The following is an 18809-nucleotide window of genomic DNA, read 5'->3' as shown; positions in this document are numbered from 1 at the left end:
GATCTTTTTCACAGTGCATAGGGCTGCAAATGGACTGCATTTGCCCTCCGGTGGTATCCTGCTTAAAAAAGCCACCGATGAGATGTTGACATAGTAGAAATAGCTTTGTGGTATGAGTTTATTTAAAACCATTGTGACAGAACTGAGAATTACAGGGAAATATTTTTTATGCAACATAAACCACATATGAACCAAACCAATCAGTAGTTTGAAACCACTGAGGATAAATAATTTTACTAACTTTCCTGAAGGTCCACTGAAAACAAATTTGTCTTATTTTACTTCCAGAAGTGGCTTGTATTTGAAAATATTTTTCTCTTAAAGGTTAAAGCTAACTTAACTGGGAAATAAGTTTGCAACAGGCAGAAATGAGGTGACTGGTTCCTGAACAATCCACTAGAGTGGATCCGTCAGCTCTGCTGCTTCCTGTCTGGCCCTTCTCAATCCATTAAAATGCCCTAATGGGCTTTTGTTTTATTACTGAATTTATTTTAGCAGTTTGTGCTGCGCACCTCAAGCATATTTGTAAGCATGTGGCAGAAATCCTGCCATTTCTTATGACTGACATGCTGTAAAGATCAGGCCCATTACGCTCAGGCTTTTGAAGGGAACTCAAACTGAAGAATCCATACATTGGCATTGTTTTTGAAGAAACTTGCAGACTCTTCAGTGGAAATGAATTGCCTCCTAATGTGACTGAAATGCACTGTGCTGCTTAGGCCAATCTTAAGGAGGTGTGCGTTTTTGGTGCGTAAGGGTACCAGATGTTCATGGCTGGCGTTTTATTTTGGGCATGTAAAAGTGATGAAACTGCCAGTTGGGTCACCAAAGAGGGGCTCATGGGGGCCCACCAGCTTGTAACAACACTGCTGGCATTGGTAAGTGCGGAAGTCCAGGAGAGTGGGAAGCAAGTGGAATGTTTGCTCTTTAGGTAGTATTTTAAGCATCAAAAAAAGCTTTTTGGATTCCTTGCTCTTTGGCCACTGCCTTCTTTCCTTACTGACACTGAGGCTTTGTTGCTCTGTTGGGAATGTCCAGACTGAGTTACCAGGATCTGCACTTAAAAAATTCCTAAAGTAGAGAATTAATTCTGTATTTTCAACCAACTGCCTGTCCCTAATCACCTCACAGGAGATCCTCTTCCTTTCCTCCTTTAGGTCTTGTGTCTTTTACTAGACTATCCATTATATTTTATTATTTTTAACTCCTCCTTTTCTCCATGCTTATACATGTATAATAGGATATATTATTTGTTGTTTTAATTTAACTTTCCTCTACCCATGTTTACTATTGCCACTAATTTCTTCGAGCTCCATGATCTCTGTCAAATATTTGCCCTGATTTCATATATCCTCGTATATCCATCGCTTTTAGCATCTTGATAGGCTCAGTGAACTCAGTGAATTATTTGTATGCTTAAAATTAAGGACGTTTATGCAGAAGATGGGGCCATTAGATAATAACTCATTGCAGCATGAAACGTCTGGCTTAACATCGATATTTAGAAGTTCCCTCGCTTGTGTTGCCATTAATAAATGTCTGGAATGAATTGTGGTCTTCCGTCAGATAGTAGTAAACATTACAACATGATGGTTTATTATGCAATTGCAAATATCACTTCGTGGGGCTGGCAGTGCAGGATATTGTTCGCTTCCCTGCAGACGCTAGTGGTTGTAGCGATGCTGAGGAGGTGGTTTGCATACACTTGGCCATACTTCACGTGGACACGTTTGTGTTGCCAAACCCTTGGTGTCCTTGCTGAAGGTAATGAGGCTACGCAGACCTTGGGCATCAGAGTCTATTACTTGTTTAACCTTCCCAAAGAGGGCAATTACCCCGCTTTCCCGTACAGAGTGGTGACCTCTGTCCTTGCGCTCTCGTAATTGAGAAGGGGAATGTCTCCGAGTTTCTGACTGCTGGAGCTGAGATAGGAAGGGTCACAAGGATTGAAAGTGAAGGGCAAGGATCAGCAATTTAGAGGTAGTTATTAATATGCTGATTTACTGTCACTTGAGTCTAGAGACTTTTAACAATTGCTTGCCTTTTGCATGCTCTTCAAAATGCTGATTTTTTTCCTTAGAAATCTAATTACATTTTCATAAGATATTTTTTTATTTTCAGGTGCTTGACAACCCATCCCTTGCTCCCATACAGTACTGTATTTAAAAAGCAAAAATAATGTGTATTCATTGCAAAGTTACACTCCAGTAAATCCTTTAACTGTAAGAAAGCAGAGAGTTATTTTCCCCTTTTTCTTCATGCACGCCTAGTTACATTAAGTGCTGGCAACAAGGAAAATATATGCAGCCTCAAAAACCTAAATTATTTAGGAATCTCCATAAAACAATATCATAGGTTGTTAAAGTTAAATAATGAAATCTGGATTAAAACATTTCATCTTCTGTAGCTTTATGGTACAGTGTGTGGACTTCCCTGAAATCAGAGCCTGACATGACTAAACTCTTGGGGCCAAATTCAATTCCTAACTCTGTTCCTGACTTTATTACCTTAATCAAGTCATGACCTATCTTTACTTTGGTTAGCCTACAATGTAGGATATAAATAGCCTATAATCTTGGAGATTTTGTAAGAATTAATTATTATTAATGAAATGAAAGACTCCATAATGTGCAGGCTATTTTTATTTATTATAATTACTTATTATTAATTCACTGAAACTTTAGCAAGTTTTATTATGGGCTTCCTGTGACTCAGATTTATACATTAATACTTTTGTCCCCCATCATGCCTATACAGTGCCATTATCCACCCTGAAAAATTAATAATTACAGTCCAGAAAAGGACAGAGGTGTTGAAGGAAAAGGGCATTGACCTAAAATAAAACTGGGGGGAAATCCGTGCATCTAAGTCCTGTGCTGTGCTCTTGCAAACCCCCGTTTGACTCTCTCCCGGCCCCAAAGGCATCTACATTCCAATTCAGAGAGCTCAGCCCCAGCCTGGCCCCGTGCCTGTTGTTTCCTGTTGCCATGGCCCAGTCTTAGAGACCTGGTAAAGCTTTGGGCAGGGAACCACAGAAATGCATCGCAGTGGAATGTGAGCTGCAGCCTTGGCCGTGCTGTGTGTGAAGGCGAAGCTCAGTCTGCGCGCGAAGGCACTTCAGGTCGGCTGGAGCTCGGCAGAGTGACGCTGTCCTCAGCCGAGACCTGCAGAGCAGTTGGGTTTTGTGTTTTTTCTGTTAGTGGATCCATTCAGTAATGTTCTTATAGCAAGCTACTGTGCACCGTAAAAGCAGGCTTCCAGTAAAATGAAGTGGCTGCGGCCCCTTTCTGTCATGGCTGCAGGCTGAATACTCGTGCTCTTCCTCCTAAACATCTCCATTTGTGCAAGGGAATCAGAGGTTCAGATGGACAGAGAGTGGGAGAGCACAAGGGGTAGCACAGTATTTAGGGAACTCAGTTTGGAGCAGGGAGACTTGGTGTTGACACCTTGCTGCAAGAAACATTTAGCTGTAGCTTCTGCTGCTCAGACAGGGCAGAGGTTGCCACTATCTATGCGAAAGTTGATCCCTTCATCTGAAACATGGAAAAGATGGCAGTTTTGGAGAAGGAAGCTTTCTTTTTATCTTTTAATTTTTCTTTTTCCACTTTGAAGCCATTTCAATTCCATGGGTAGTGTGTGCATCACAGCTTGGGAGTCCTGGCCTCTACCAAATATCTTTTATGGCACATAGCTGCAGCGTTATATCTTTTCTTGTTTGGTTGTACAATGTATCATTGGTTAAACTGTTGCCCCAACCCTTAAAATGACTGCCTCCTTGAGAATGTTGAATTTATATCATCATTTAGATAACACACTGCTCAAATAAGAATGTGTCTTTATGGTTTTGTGAAGCTTCTAGCACATCTTTGAGTGACGTGAGAATAATGACCTACAAATAAATCAGCTTTATCCTATTAACCCACGAGAGTGAATCTCACATAAAACACAAGTACAGGCTGCATAGAGTATAATACAATATATATATATAAAACATAAAGATTTCTGTGCCTCTCTACTTTTCAGCTGTTACATGCTTGTCGGAGTACGATGACTCTGCCGATGTTGGTGACTGCATGCGGTGGGCAGGAGCTATGCCGACTCTTGTACAGGAGTGTCTCGTTCCCTGCAAAGATGACTGCACATTTACCCCCTGGTCTAAATTTACAGCATGTTCGTTTGACTGTGAATCAACCAGAAGTAGGAGACGATCACTCACAGGTATAACCTTTCATAATATTTATCTGACAGTGATACTTGTGAATAATGCTTCTCAGATGTTGGTGGGCTGATGTTGGGAAAATCCAGACAGAATAGTGATCATTCTTAACTGATTTTGCTTTGATACTGATCATTGCCTGCTTAATGACATGCATTTCAGTATGAGAATCGTGCAGAAAAACTCAGTAGTGGAAAGCCATTTTTAGAGAAAAACCAAATAAAACAGTGACGATGCATTGTGCAAGTTTATCTGACCTATTAATCTGGGAAGCATGCAGCAAATATGTATAAAGAATAAAAATCAGTGTGATTTTCTGTGTAAGAGTGTTCAATCTGCATGAAGTTTAAAGCTGGGAGTTTTGTGCTTAGCAGAATCCAATAATTCAACAGGGCAAATTAATACCATGAATAAAGAAAAAACAATATCGTTAAAACAGTTTTGTTTGATCTTTTATATATATATTCATTAAACACTCTAGTTCAAACCATTTCACGGAACAGTCTCCCATACTTGCTGTTGTGGTTTGTTATTGTGTTATTTGAATGCTGACTGAACTGAAAAGATTTAAAACCCTATAACTTTAATAGTTTGGAGCTGTTTTTTTGTTAGGAGTTGTCTTCCTCCCCCCCCCCCCCCCCCATAGCTAAATCAAATCAGAATGAATTATACTGTTTTCAGAAGATTTACAAGAAATTTACTGTTATTGTTATCCCTAACACTCACATCTTTTTGTATTTCTGTGTTGTGTTTGAGAGCTATGGTATAGCTGGTTTGAGTTTGCTCCATTAATAGAGGTGAAGCTTCAAAGACTTCTACTATGGAGTAAAATACTAACATTGCTGTAAAAATATCTACTGTGTTAATGCCTGGGAACTGAATGGCAGCAAAGTATGGTGGCTGCCACTGCTTCTTTCTTCTAGACTCACTTGTACGGCTATCTTGTTGTTCAGCTTGTTACCGCTGGAGTGAACCATATTTTTACTAACTAATGGTTACAGTATATGGCCATAATGGCTTCAAGCTGCCTTTTGTCAGTATGGCTCATTAAAGGATAAAGATTTCTCTTTTACATGAAAATAATTATTATACAGTGCTCTATTTTTTCTGCCAAAGAACGTATTCTAAAAAGTTCTCTATATCAATGCATGTGTTTATAGTAGAAGAAATCCTTCATCCCTATCAGAATAATGGGTGCCTGCTCTTACGGAAAATATGTAAGAATTAAGTGAATACTTACTTCCAGGTCATTTTAAATCTGAATTTTCTTTATGAACATCTGTGACAGCTACAAAAGAGTGTGGTCCTACCTATCCCCTTTTTTTTTTTTCCCGTTATACATCAGACATAGATCCCTTCAAGTAAGCGGGCCAAAAATGGCTTCTGACACTCAGGTTTTGATGGCTTGTCTCCTCACCCACACCGTGGTTGTCACCAAACACCATCTGGCCCTCCCAGGAGACCTTGCTGAGTTCCCTCCCTGCTGGGAAGGAGCTCATGGTCTCAGCCTGCTCCCAGAAAAGGTGTCCTAAAAAGCAAGTGGTGAATGTGCAGCGGGTGGTGCTGGGGTGGGGACAGCACAGCGCTGCAGAGAGCAGCGAGGAAGGACCAAATCAGACATCGGTTTTGGTTTTACCACAGTGTAAAAGGGGAAGTCGATGAGATTAGTGTTTGACCTGTCTTTGCATAAAGCTTCATGAAAACTGGAGCCGGCCAAAAGTCTTGAAAAAATTTCATCCATGTGAATTCAATCCAGAGCTTTAAGGAAAGTGCTGCTTGGGGAGTCCTGCATGCTGTTAAGACTCCTTTATCCATTTGTATTTCACTCTTCTGTAAGAATGCATGAGTTGTACCTTCTTGTTCAACACAGTGTGTGTCTGTGCTCAAGTGAATGCTTTGGCTTCATTATAAGAGTTCATTAACAATGTCATTTAGTGGGAATCTGCTAATTGTTTGCTAAGTATTTGCTTGCCTCCTACTCAGTTTCTAATAGTATTACTCATTGCACTTTGTAAGTAATCATAGACTCTACATATGAAATTAGTCATTACTTAAGAAGCAAAAGACGTATTACAGAACATATCAAAATTCAAAGTCATCATAATGAAAACAGAGTTTTTAGATAAGTCTTAATTAATACAGTCAGTTAATTCACAGCACTATGGATACAATGCATTTTCTGTAGGAAGGTATATTTTTAATGTTTTTTACAATTTTTATGTACAGTGTGTACTACCTGATAATATTGAATGTATAGAATATTTGTTAGTGTTCAGAAATTTATTTTTAAAAAGAAATTACTATTTAATCAAAGCATTCATGTCCTTGAAAATCTTGGCAGTGGTATTTTTAATAGTAATTGCTAAAGCAGTCTGTGAAGATGATAAAAGTCCACCATCACTAATTCCAAAACTACTTCTTTGTGAAAAGTATGGAATGAATGTCACTTTTGCCCTCAAAATAGAGATTTCATAGCAACTTCACTAGAGGGAAGATTCCTACAAAACAGATGGCAGGGCAAGCTGGAAAAAAAGTGTTGTATAAGTGTGAGATTAGTAACAACCTCAACCTTACCTGTATCTGATGTGCTTCATGTAATAATGGCAAAACATGGGCAACTCCCAAATTCCCATGTTTGCTAATAGAATGCAGAACATACACTGAGTTTGTGGCTTCTAGCCACAAACTAGAGAATAGAGAAATGCTGCTAGAGAGCTCTCAATCTATTTAAAGCCTTTTAAAAGACTTCCCTTGAAGTATGCGAAGTTGTCTTTCTTATACCTTACCCAAATTTGCTCATAAATGCATATATATACATAAAAAAATAAAGTGTATATATAGAGAGATATACACAAAAATATAAAGATGCCAGCACTATTTCATTTCTTTGTGTTTATTATCCCTTTGTGCTGGCAAACTTTACATTCCCCTGAACTCTGAAAATACAATTTTGAAGATCTGGAGCTTGAAGGACAATGATATTAAGGGTCTGCAATCAGTGCCCTTTTCTTTGGAGGTACATGTTTTTATGCAAACAGCTATTGACAACAGCCAGCTTGTGCTCCTACAATGCGTGGTAAAATGATTCTTGGTTCCAGACTAGAAAGAGGGTTGTTGGATTATATAACTTATTTTTGGGTTTTAATATCTTGTGTGCAATACCAAAGAGAAAAAGTTTCTTTTGGGATCAAAGCTTTAAAAACTTTTTGCAGAAGTATTTTTAATGCATCCAAGATCCCCAAGGAACATTTTGAGGATGGGCTACTGATGCAGTTTGTTAGTGAAAATGAAATTCCCCCTTCTGTGCAGATGCCAAATGCGAAGATGTTCCTGAGCTCAGCCAGCACAAAGATTGCGCCATGTCACATTGGCTAACCCATGCCAAGCAAAGCATTGATTTTATCTTTAGAGGCTGTATACAGACCTTTGTTCCCTTGAGCAGTTGTAGGCATACAGGGAGCATGAATTCTCTTTACGTTATCTCTTCTTGTACTGGGGACCTCTTCTCATGCCTAGAAGTCCTCCAGGAACAGGGCACGGAGAGTGCATTTGCACAGAGCTGTTCCACAGGTTTATTTGAATGCTGCTGCTTCCTGAAGCTGTGGAAAGAGCCTTATTTTAAAACCTGTTGAAGGAATAGAGCAAAAGAAAATGTTAAACTTTATGTAACCATTGAAATACTTTGCAGCCCTAATAATTTACTGAGGATTGTCTTTTCCATTTTCTTCAAAGTATGGTTTGTGTGCCAAGTGCATTTTTAACTAATTTGTAAAGTAGCCTCAAAGAAGTAGTTGTGGCTAATGTAGAGTCCTCTGGAAGTTGTCCTGGCAACCATTGATTGCGAGCAAATAGAGACAAAACAATCAATGTATTTTCATCCGATAATTAGAGAAAGATGATATTATATAAAATTACAAAGCATTTTCTGGGCAGCCTGTTCCTTGAGTAAGACTTTGTATTTTGCTCCTTGCCCTGCCCATCAAAACAAGATTTCCAAGTTCTCTGGTTGCCCCTGGAGATAAATACGTTGTCCTTGCACTCCAGAGCACTGGCAACAGCTAATAGATGATTCGGAAGCGTTCCTGGGTATTAACATTCAGATTGTCTTGGTTCTAATGTGTTGAATTCATGCAAGTATAAATAATATGACGTGTTGTTATCAAAAGTAGCAGATGTTAAGCTAACGAACAGATTTCTGTGGTTGGAACAGGGCGAAGCAGAAAGCGAGACAAATGCCAGAATACAGAAGTTTATCCTCAAGTTGAAACAGAGCCGTGCCCCTGTGAGGTGTTTACCTCCCAGCCCCATGGAAATTGGTCGGACTGCATTATCGGAGGAGGTACATCTAAGCTGCAGTTGGGAATGAGATCCCAAGGAGATGCCAAGGATTGTGGTGAGGGTGTCCGACTGCGAGCTATTGCCTGTTACGATAAGACCGGCAGACTCGTGGAACCATCTCGCTGTAGCAGTTCGGGTAAGGAGATTTAAAAAAGCGCACAACACGTGTAAATAACCATGGTGCTGAGCACAGTTGTCCACTCAGAGGATCATTTTGGAGCCTGTCATAGGTGTATGCCTGTTTACTTGGTGGGTTGAACAGCTTTCACAAGGTTGCCATGAGTGTTGTACAACGTTCTTCTAATATCTTTGTATCACTCTCAAGACTGAGGTTTTCCTCAGTATAAGGATCTTCTGACATTCCTACAATGGAAATGGAGTAGAAGAGGGCTAAAGTTGGCTATGCTGTCAGAATGCCAGGTGGATTTCTTTTATTTGTATTAAAACCTCATGAAACTGTAAGCTTAGGAGAAGGAGAAGCTGTATTTCTATTAACATTTTCTTTGGAGATATCTCCGACTTCAGCTTTTACCTGTTTATAAATTTTTATTCCTTTTCACTAAATTTGGAGATTCGTATGCTTTTCAATGAAGGAATTGGGAATTTTCTTGAGACAATCATATTTAATTACAAAAACCCTGTGATGTCACCTGCTGTAGCTCACGCCAAGTGCACATAGCCAGTGATCTCATTCCTTGCAGTTTTGTGCCAGTCTCAAGCTCAAACTGATAGATGTATATTCCAGTGTCACTGCTTGCTGGGGCACTGGGCTGTGGTTCTGTCCACTATATTTCACATATAATCAAGTAGCTTATATCAAACAGAGGTAGGGCAGAATTAGAAGCAGAGCAAGGAGGAAATGTCATTCCATCTGGATATTTTCTCCCAGTTTCTATGATTTGCAGTTCATCACAATCATTATGCTTGATCAATTTACAGACAGAAGCCCTTATCTTAGGGGCAAATTCTGTACCTATGCTGCTCCCAAAACACTAATGCTCTCTGACTTCCAGTCAAGAAACTTAGGACACCACAAAACGTGCTGTAGTAGGTCAGAAGACTGATGGTGAGATATGTGACGGGAGAGGGAGAAATGATGTTTTAGGAAGACATAATTAATACAGTGGGAACCATTAATGTTCCTGAGTATATAAGGGAGCAGAGAAAGAAGTGGCGTTGCTCTGTGGAGGGTCTTCAGGATGAGGATCAGTAAGCCTGAGCCACATGTAATAAAAGGAAAAAAAAACACCCTAATGAAGTGATTGAGTCCTGGAGTGAATTCCTCTCGCAGCTGTTGATGGCTGTTCCAGCTGGCTGCACGGATTCATAAAGCAGATTTCCGTGGTTTGTGTTTCAACAATGTGCTGTTGTACCAATTGATTATGCCTCTGTGGCCCATGAAGGAGGAATGCTATACCTTTCCCCCACAACACTACCTTTTCTTCTGCAAAAAGGGAGCTGTTGGGTTTTGAAAGGTGGGTTTGCCTGTGCCATCATTTGCTCTTTTGAAAAACTCAGGGTTTTTATCACTATTAAAAAGAGGAGGTTGTCTATGCATGGAGCTTTTCTGAATAACCTTGAAGCCTGTTTTCTGTCAGTGATATTTATGTGGCAATTTAATGGTCCAGCTTCTGTTAGGGAGGTAATAGAGAGTGGTACCTCAAGGGGATTATTGTTGGCTTTCTTGTCTTCAGCTTTTTATCTGAGTAGAAATGATTGAAACACGGCCTTGACATAGGACCCATGTCAGAGGCCAGAGGGGTGGCCAGTACTGTACAGCAGAGCCCTATCATGTCCTCTTCCTCCTGCACTCCATTTACAGAGTGATCTTAAGACCTTTAGGTTTGGAAGTAGGAAGTAAAAGAGGGGTGAGATGTTTCCACCTTCTGGATGCCCCATAAGAGATGCCGTAAAGGTGAACTATTAATTGCCATCCAGACCCCTGTTCAATACTCAGGATGTATAAGCTCCTAATTGCTACCCAGTGTTGTACACCTCCAGAGGACATGGATATTTTGGTGGCTTTGGGTATAGAGTGCCCCAAAACAGTCAGAAAGCTCCACAGGCTTCACTTCCTTCACTTGGGATCTGTCTTCCAACCAGAGCAGTTAAGTGAATATAAGTGTACTGGGTTTGCACGGCCAGGTTTTGTTAGCGGGGGCTACAGAGGTGGCTTCTGTGAGAAGCTGCCAGCAGCTTCCCCCGTGCCCGATGGAGCCAACGCCAGCCGGCTCCGAGACGGACCCGCCGCTGGCCAAGGCCGAGCCCAGCAGCGACGGTGGCAGCACCTCTGGGATCGTGTATTTAAGAAGGGGGAAAAGAAAACTCTGCAGCTGGAGAGAGGAGTGAGAATATGTGAGAGCAACAAGCGTGCAGACACCGAGGTCGGGAAGCAGGAGGGGCAGGAGGGGCTGCAGGGGCCGGAGCAGAGATTCCCCTGCAGCCCGTGGGGCAGCCCATGGCGAGGCAGGCTGTGCCCTGCACCCAGGGAGGTCCAGGGGGGAGCAGATGCCCACCTGCAGCCCGGGGAGGACCCCACGCCAGAGCAGGGGGATGTGCCCAAAGGAGGCCGGGACCCCGTGGGAAGCCCAGGCTGGAGCAGGCTCCTGGCAGGACCTGCGGCCCCGTGGAGAGAGGAGCCCACGCTGGAGCAGGTTTTCTGGCAGGAGCTGTGACCCCGTGGGGGACCCACGCTGGAGCAGTCTGCTCCTGGAGGGTGCACCCCGTGGGAGGGACCCACGCTGGAGCAGTTCTGAAGAGCTGCACCCCCATTCCCTGTCCTCTTCTGCTGCTGGTGGGGAGGAGGGAGAGAATTTGAGCCCAGGAGGAAGGGAGGGTTGGGGGGAAGGTGTTTTTTTTAAGATTTGGTTTTATTTCTCAATATTCTGCTCTGACTTGATTGGTAATAAGTTAAACTAATTTCCCCAAGTCGAGCCTGTTTTGCCCATGACAGTAACTGGTGAGTGATCTCCCTGTCCTTACCTTGACTCACAAGACTTTAGTTATAATTCCTCTCCCCTGTCCAGCTGAGGAGGGGAGTAACTGAGCGGCTTTGGTAGGCACCTGGCATCCAGCTGGGGTCAACCCACCACAATAAGCCTGATATTTACGGTCTCTAGAGCTGGGAGCTTTCATAATGCACTTCTGAACACATTATTGAATTAGTGATGGAAACAAATCATTATCCAATTAATAATTAGCAGAATGTTACTCAACCATAATAGAGAAGAGCAAATTACAGAAGCATGGAGAATTGCTAAACCCTGAGAAATTATTCATGACAGGTTTTTATTAAGCAGCTCCATTTGTCTTGTTCACAATTAGTATCAGGTGACCTTTTAACATTTGCTAGCTGACCATATTTATGGCTAATTAAGCCATCGCCTTATATATTGAATGCCAGTCACTGTGATATCTAGGCATTGTTCTTGCTTTATGAGATGTGGGGGGTAAACATGTTCCTTTTATTTCTTTCAGGTCTCCTGACTACTCTCTGTTTCCTGCTCTTTTCCTTTTGCAGGACAGTGCTTTTCCTTCCTTTCCCTTGAACTAGGACAGAAGTCAGAAGTTTTAAGACTTAGACCTCAGTTCTTTGCTGGGTCCTTTTGAAGAACTTTTACAAAATGTAGAAAGACAGTTGTAAGGATGCAAACTTTACCTTAGAAGTAGATTTAAGTTTGTCCCAGACTTGATAATGCCATAAGTAGAAGGTGTAGGACAATAAAAATGGTATGAAACAGAATAGGTCAGGTTGTAGCTTTTCTAGAGAGCAAACTCTGGGCTCTTGCCTTCTCGCAGCAATGATTTTCACTTTCCTTGACTGAAACTTGGCTGTTGAATTTACCTCTGCAGTAGGGCTTAGTTCACTTGTGCCAATGTGACTTATGTGACTGTGTCATAGTTATCAAGTGAATATGCTGTGAGTTTGAGTCTAATGTAGAAATTAATCACTACTCAGGAGGGGTTCAGGGTCTGAGGCCTTGATCTTACACTGTGTATTGTGAGAAATTCTGTATTTGCAGCTTGGGGGAAAAAAATACAAACCAAAAAACCATTGAACCCTATTCATCTACGTTTGTCAGCAGTCTAGACTCCAACTCTTCTAAGACTGTTATCTGCAAATATATTAACCCTATAAGCATACCTTCTGAACAGGAAATGGATTTTCTCCCCATTGGTGTAGTTACTGCACGCAGAGTATCCCAAGGTCCAAAACCAGGGAAGACAAAAGCATTCCAGCTGTGCCTTAATGGAAATGCACTACTGGCTTGCCTGCTGTCTACAGTTTCTTTTGTCAGGACCCGAGATCTGGGCTGGAGGGACCTCTGCCCTAACCCAGCACAGCTGAGCACAGCTTGTGTGAATACATTGGGTCAGCTGCAGTGGGTAAGCTTGACTGATTTACCAATCCTCATTGCAGTTTAATCTTAGGTTAACTCATGATCATTAGATATGAGAAGCTTAAAAATTCAAATCCCAGACTTCTCTGAATTTTATTCCTTTCTATACCAAACCTTTTCTCTGATGTCCAGAAAAAGCACACTGTAGCTTTTTTTTCATGACTGGCTTTTGTGATTAGTCTACTGCTTTATTTTGGTAGTGTCATCATTTTCCTCGATCGCACATTTAGTAAGATCAAGAAATGAGTGACTTGCAGTTTCCAAATTGAGCTAATTCTTTTTTCCTAGATTTGGTTCACTCTTCTTTTCCTTCCTTTAATTTGGAAATGCACTAATGAAATTACGGATAGAGGTAACTATCTCTACTACATTACAAAAATGTAATTAATAATTTGCCTCAATTTGTCTTCCCATCAAAAGACTGGCTTATACTGGGTTCAGCTCAACACTAGTTCAGAGGGTCTCTGTTTTCTGACTGGTGTTTGGAGCATCCTATTTGGACATGAAATCATCCTTTTAATTGCAGTTCATCCACTTCTCAATCTGTCATCTGAGTTCCTTGTTCTATTTCTGAATTTCCACCTCCTTTGTTTTGAATTATTTCATGTAGTTCCTTTGCTTCTCTTTTTTGTGTGCTGTGCCAACAGGTTTTTTTTAATCTTAGAGAAACATGGGGTGCCTCATCTGTTCCAAATCAAAGGCTGGAGATTTTTGTGCTCTTGCACAGAGGTTTTGCTTTTGATCCAATGGGCAATTTATGGAAAGCAGGAATTTATGAAGAGCGCTCATACTATTCAAATTCTGCTGTGCTCGCAACAACAGGAACCTGGAATAAAGACACAACAGACAAATAGATCCTGGCTTTAAATCACAGAGCGGTTAGCTTCAACCTACAGTCACCTTAAAAAGCTTTAATTATCTCTAAATTTATGAAGGGCACAGCAGGGATGCTCACATACCTCCTTATTCTCAGCAGTGAGGTGTTTTCTTATACATGGTTTAGTTGTGGGTGGACAAATCTAAGAGACCTGGGGTTGTTCAGAGGGTTCCCCAGCACTTGCTGATGCAGGGGTGTCATTGCAGGTTATGTCAACCCAGTCAGGTTGACATAACACTGCTACTGGGAATGCTGTTGGCAAGATCACTCCTTGAAAATGTCAGTTTTAGTCCTGAACAGGTAGAATTAGCAAACAGATGCACCAGGAAGAGTTAAAAACTTTGGTGACGTGAAAACTCTGTAGTTTTTTTGGTTGTTGGTGGGATGTTTCCTGCTCTGGGGCACCTCAGGGCAGCGTGTGACAGCAATGACAGCGCTGCTTCTGCCCTGATCAGCCATATCCCCAGCACTGAGAGATTTAGGACAGTATGCAAAGATCATGGATCACGATTTCAACTCCTACTGCTGAAAACCAGGTAGTATCAAGTCTCATGAAGTTTGATTTTCTGAGAGGTCATCCTGGAGTAGTGCTGCATTTCTACCAGGGACGTTCCTCTGGGGTTTACGCTCCCTTACATGAAAATCCTGGCCACCAGCTTGATAGACACTGCATGACCTACCTGTGAGTTAACACAAGGATCTGCTCTGAAACGATATGGTGTGTAAATCCCTGCACTGTCATTTTAGGAGAAAATGAGCTATTTTCAGGTAGCTTTTAATCACTAGATTTTAATAATCATTCTACAAAAGTATATTTGTATAGGTCAAAAAACTATAAGCAGAGTTTAATAGGTTAAAGAAATGTGAGCCAAGTCTATCCTGGACTAACAGCAAACTTACCTTTCCTTCAAAGTAACATTTTATGAGAAAAATCCTTGGAAAACCTATGTTAAATAAATGCCTGTTTATTTTTGTAAGTGTATCTATTCTGGCAATTACAGTGGTATAAATTTTTCCGTATCTGCTGAATTTTATTTTGAAGAATGAAATTGTTGCAGAAATCCCTCATTTTGTTTCAAAAATCTTCAGAAATAGAAAATTTTCTGAACAGAAGTTTCACCCGTGTTTTTGAAAGTGTTCCTAAGTATTTCATTTCCATCTTAGTCTAAATGAAATTTTATATTAAAATCTCTTTTTAGCACAAACCATTAATTCCAGAATCCAACTAGTTTTAGTTTTAAGTGGTTTCTGTACTTCCATAAACAGCATCCTACAAACATCTTATTAACAGGCTTATTAACAGCCTCTTTTCTTTTACAAGGAAAGTGGGTAACCCTGCCTAGGCTGTCCTCTTCCCAGCTCCAGACCCCACAAGTGACAGCCTTGGGATGCTGCCTCCTCCCTAAAAGCGTGGGAGTAGTAGGTGGTCTTGGCACCATCAGTTAATGATAACCCTGTGTTCAGACTAACCTACCCTTCTTTTGGCATTTGAGTTTAATTAAATATTACAATACTCCTGTTTCTCTGTGATTTTCCCTGTGTGTCTCTGCTGTATATCTCTCTGTGGCCTTTTTATTACAGAAGAATGACTGTATTTCTTACCAGGACAAAGCTTTTCAAAGACTGCCTGAGGAAGAAGTTTCAGCTAAAAATTCACCTTATTTTCTGCCCATCCCATCCTCTGGCACGGGAATTAAGGCTGGGTTTGGATCACGGGTGGCTGAAAGGTGTTGCCAGCTGCAGACAGGGTTGTCCTACCCTTAGTGCCCCCACTTCAGGACTCTTCAAAGCCACTGTCACCTTTGACTGCTCTTCCACTATCTCAAAGCTAAATAGCTTCTAAATTTAGCCCTGAAATCCTGGCTGGATTCTCCTCTGGACCTCTCTCCGACATTTCCACACATCTCCTTGGGTGTGCAGTGACATCCTTAATTACAGCTGTGGCTGCCAGGGGAGCTGTAAGCACAGAAATAGAGCCCATAAAGGACCTGCCCTCCATTTCTTGTTTGACTACAGGATTTTTACATATTGCTCTCATAACAGTGCTCAAAGAACATTGATTTATTCCCTATCTTTTTGTTTCCTTTTTTTCCAAAATCTATTCGTCATAACAAAATTTGGCCAGGATGTTAAAAGATTTATCGAATGAAATTGGATCACAAGACAACTGTTCAGACATTATTGTTCTCTGTGATTTTCTGGCAACAGAATCAAAGGTAAACAGCCATCAAAAATGTTATTTCTGAATGGGTCAAACTGGATATCATAGAAGCTTATTTAAAGCAAAGTAAGATTTCCCCTGGGACATTAGTGCATAGAAATGTACATTCTTCTAGATCTTTATCTTCTTACAGAAAGCAAGCATGCATCTTATGAGGAAATATATAGAGGATTAGCTGTTTGAACAACATCCTCTCTAGGTGCTGCATTTAGTCATAGTGATGTCTATTGTTACTCCTTGGCTTTAAATATAAATCTTTATAGCACGTCTTTTCTCCAAAATTTCTTTTATGCTTTTTGCCGCATTCCATAAAATGACCCATTTGAAGAGGCGGCAGTACCAGACTACGCGAAGGAATGATTTTTTACTAACCTCAAACAGGCTTTCTTGTGTTTGACCGTCAGCCTCCACTTGCCGGACCACCTCTGCCCACCCTTGCTCATGTCCTTGCCTTTTGTTTCTATTATTAGGCTCAGTCAGTTTTTCTCTGGTTTTGACAGGTTGATTAAAGCTCTTCCATGGGATTTGGGAAGGTTTTTTGTGTAGAAATAGTAACTCAGTGTAGAAATAGTCTACCAGAGGTTTAGGAGAGCTTTGATAGCAAGTTAATGCACTGGGCGATCTACTGCCCTGATTTCTGCAGTAGGCTACGGTAAGGGTACCGCTGAAATGTGGCCCATCTCTTTGGCCTTAAGAATGCATTTGTCACAAATACAGCTTGTTATAAAGAAAGACTCTAATAAAATGTTAACATACGAAGACAGATTTAGAATTAACATTTTTCTCTCCCTATGTGCCATTCCATTTAATATGTTATATTGGAAGTATGAAGAAATACTGTTTTAGCCTAAGCCTTTTTGTGAATTATGTACTCTAGTGTTAATACCTCTACACTTTTCCTGCTCATGGAGAACTTCATGATCCCTTTGAGGCATGTGTCACTTCCCAGCCTGTATTGGGAAGTGACATGTACTGGTGATAGGTCACAGGATTCCTCTCATGTCTTATGTGGAGTTTTTTCAATGTTTTTTAACCCGATTGCCTTTTATACAGCTCTGTTGAGCAGGACTTTCTGTCAAATAAGTGGATGACAAATAATTTTTAAGTGGAAAGACATACCTTTACTGCTGACGAGGAGCCCTGTGGCAGCTGGACATAGTGGTGTTTTAGTGGATTTCAGTGAGAGTTAAAAGGTTTCACATCTGACATATACTGAAGCTTGTCAGAAGCAACATCACGTGTTTCTGCTTGTATGGAACAAGAGTCCTACAAAAATAAGAATTCCAGTTTTTACACATAGGCCAGTGTCTGAATAAAGTGAGCTGACTGCCTGAGCAGCATTGAGTTTGCTGGAGCACTGCATACAGAGGTAAATTTAGCATGACAGGGGCACATGGGCATGTAGTAGATATCTTTTAAGGTGCCTGATGTAGTCTGCTTGATCAAAGAGTTTGGGAGACCAACTCAGAAACATAGCAACAGCTGAATTTAGAAGATTTGAAGAAATGAGCCTGAACTAGGAAATGCGGATAAAATTAAACTTCAGATCGGCCTGTTCTAAGGATTAAAATGATACTGATGGGTAACCGAGAATTTATCCTACCTTAGTGTATTCCAGGGTCTGAGATATACTTTGAAATCTCTCTGTCTTCCAAGGTTTGCAAATGAGGATGGTGTAAATTAAACTACTGGGAGTCTGGCTGGTAAAACTTCTGATATCCCTCACTACAGACAGAGATTCCCTCTGTGAAATCTTGGATTTCATTTGTATTTGGTAACACGGAGGAGTGACCATTAAAAACCACATTATTTAACAAGATTGCATTGCTTTCTGCTTCTGTCCGAATTCATTGAAGTCCTCCAGCAGCGGAGATTGAACTACACAACCAGAGTGCTCAAAGTCACGCTGCAAAATTGAAACAAAAGTCTATCAGGAATTCAGTTCATCTGTACTCTGTGCTGGGGCCTGCTAATGTCACAAAAATGTCCTATTGCCATCTCAAGGTTTTCCACCATCTAAATGAGTTGGGCTGCTCTCCCTGTGCCTAAGTAATGGAAAACCAGGACTGTTCACTTCCTTAGAGTCCTGTTTCCATCAGATGGTTTTTATAGTACAGCTTTATTTAAGAAGGTTGGATGCCTGTGCATCCCTGCATCTGTAGCAAGGTGACCTCTGATAGCAGGAGTGAAAATCCTTATCTGAGCAGTCTGGACCTCACGGCAGCTACCTGGCATGTGGAAAAGTGCTCGCAGATCTTCCTAATGCTGGTAATGGTTAGTGGCATCTTTAAAACAGCACCAGTATAATTAAAGAGTGTAGTTAGGTTTCTCATTTAGCGTCCATGAGACAAGAAGGAATTGAGGCAGTATATTGACTTAAAAGTATTGATCTGAGAGGTCGCTGTGTCACTCGCCTCTCGTGACGGCGGGGAGGGAGGCTGCGGAGGCCGGTGCGGGCTCAGAAGCTTCTCCCTGCCTTTTCAGTGCTTGCGTGACCTGCTCTTGAACAGAGGCCCTTATACTTGGTAATACATCTTGAGTTTATAAATTAAATACTGGGAATGTACGTTTAAAGGAAAGAAAAAAAAAACCATTTTTTTTTCATGTTATGAGCTTTCTTGATAATATTAATTGCACCTGGATCTAATTGCTTTGTATCCCTTTCTTCTACAGAGTCATCTGGTGGTTTATTTTGTCTGAAATAAGAGCAGTATTATAATGCACATTGCATGCTAATTATCAGGACACAAGGAAATG

The 18809-nt window shown here is 41.0% G+C and overlaps 1 protein-coding gene across 6 annotated transcripts in view; it reads left to right on the top strand.

Annotated features, from left to right (window-relative positions):
• The window catches only part of THSD7B (thrombospondin type 1 domain containing 7B), a 370445-nt gene that overhangs the window by 260072 nt on the left and 91564 nt on the right, over positions 1-18809 (top strand). For all 6 annotated transcript variants that reach the window (XM_042808460.1, XM_042808457.1, XM_042808459.1 and 3 more), the window contains 2 exons: positions 4024-4218; positions 8427-8690. In XM_042808460.1, the coding sequence (XP_042664394.1) occupies positions 4024-4218; positions 8427-8690 (459 nt within the window). The remainder of the gene's footprint in view (positions 1-4023; positions 4219-8426; positions 8691-18809) is intronic.

Source organism: Tyto alba, unplaced genomic scaffold, assembly GCF_018691265.1.
Source record: "Tyto alba isolate M040663 unplaced genomic scaffold, T.alba_DEE_v4.0 Super-Scaffold_7, whole genome shotgun sequence".
NCBI classification, from domain to species: Eukaryota; Metazoa; Chordata; class Aves; order Strigiformes; family Tytonidae; genus Tyto; species Tyto alba.
This window is presented reverse-complemented; position numbering and strand designations above follow the sequence as displayed.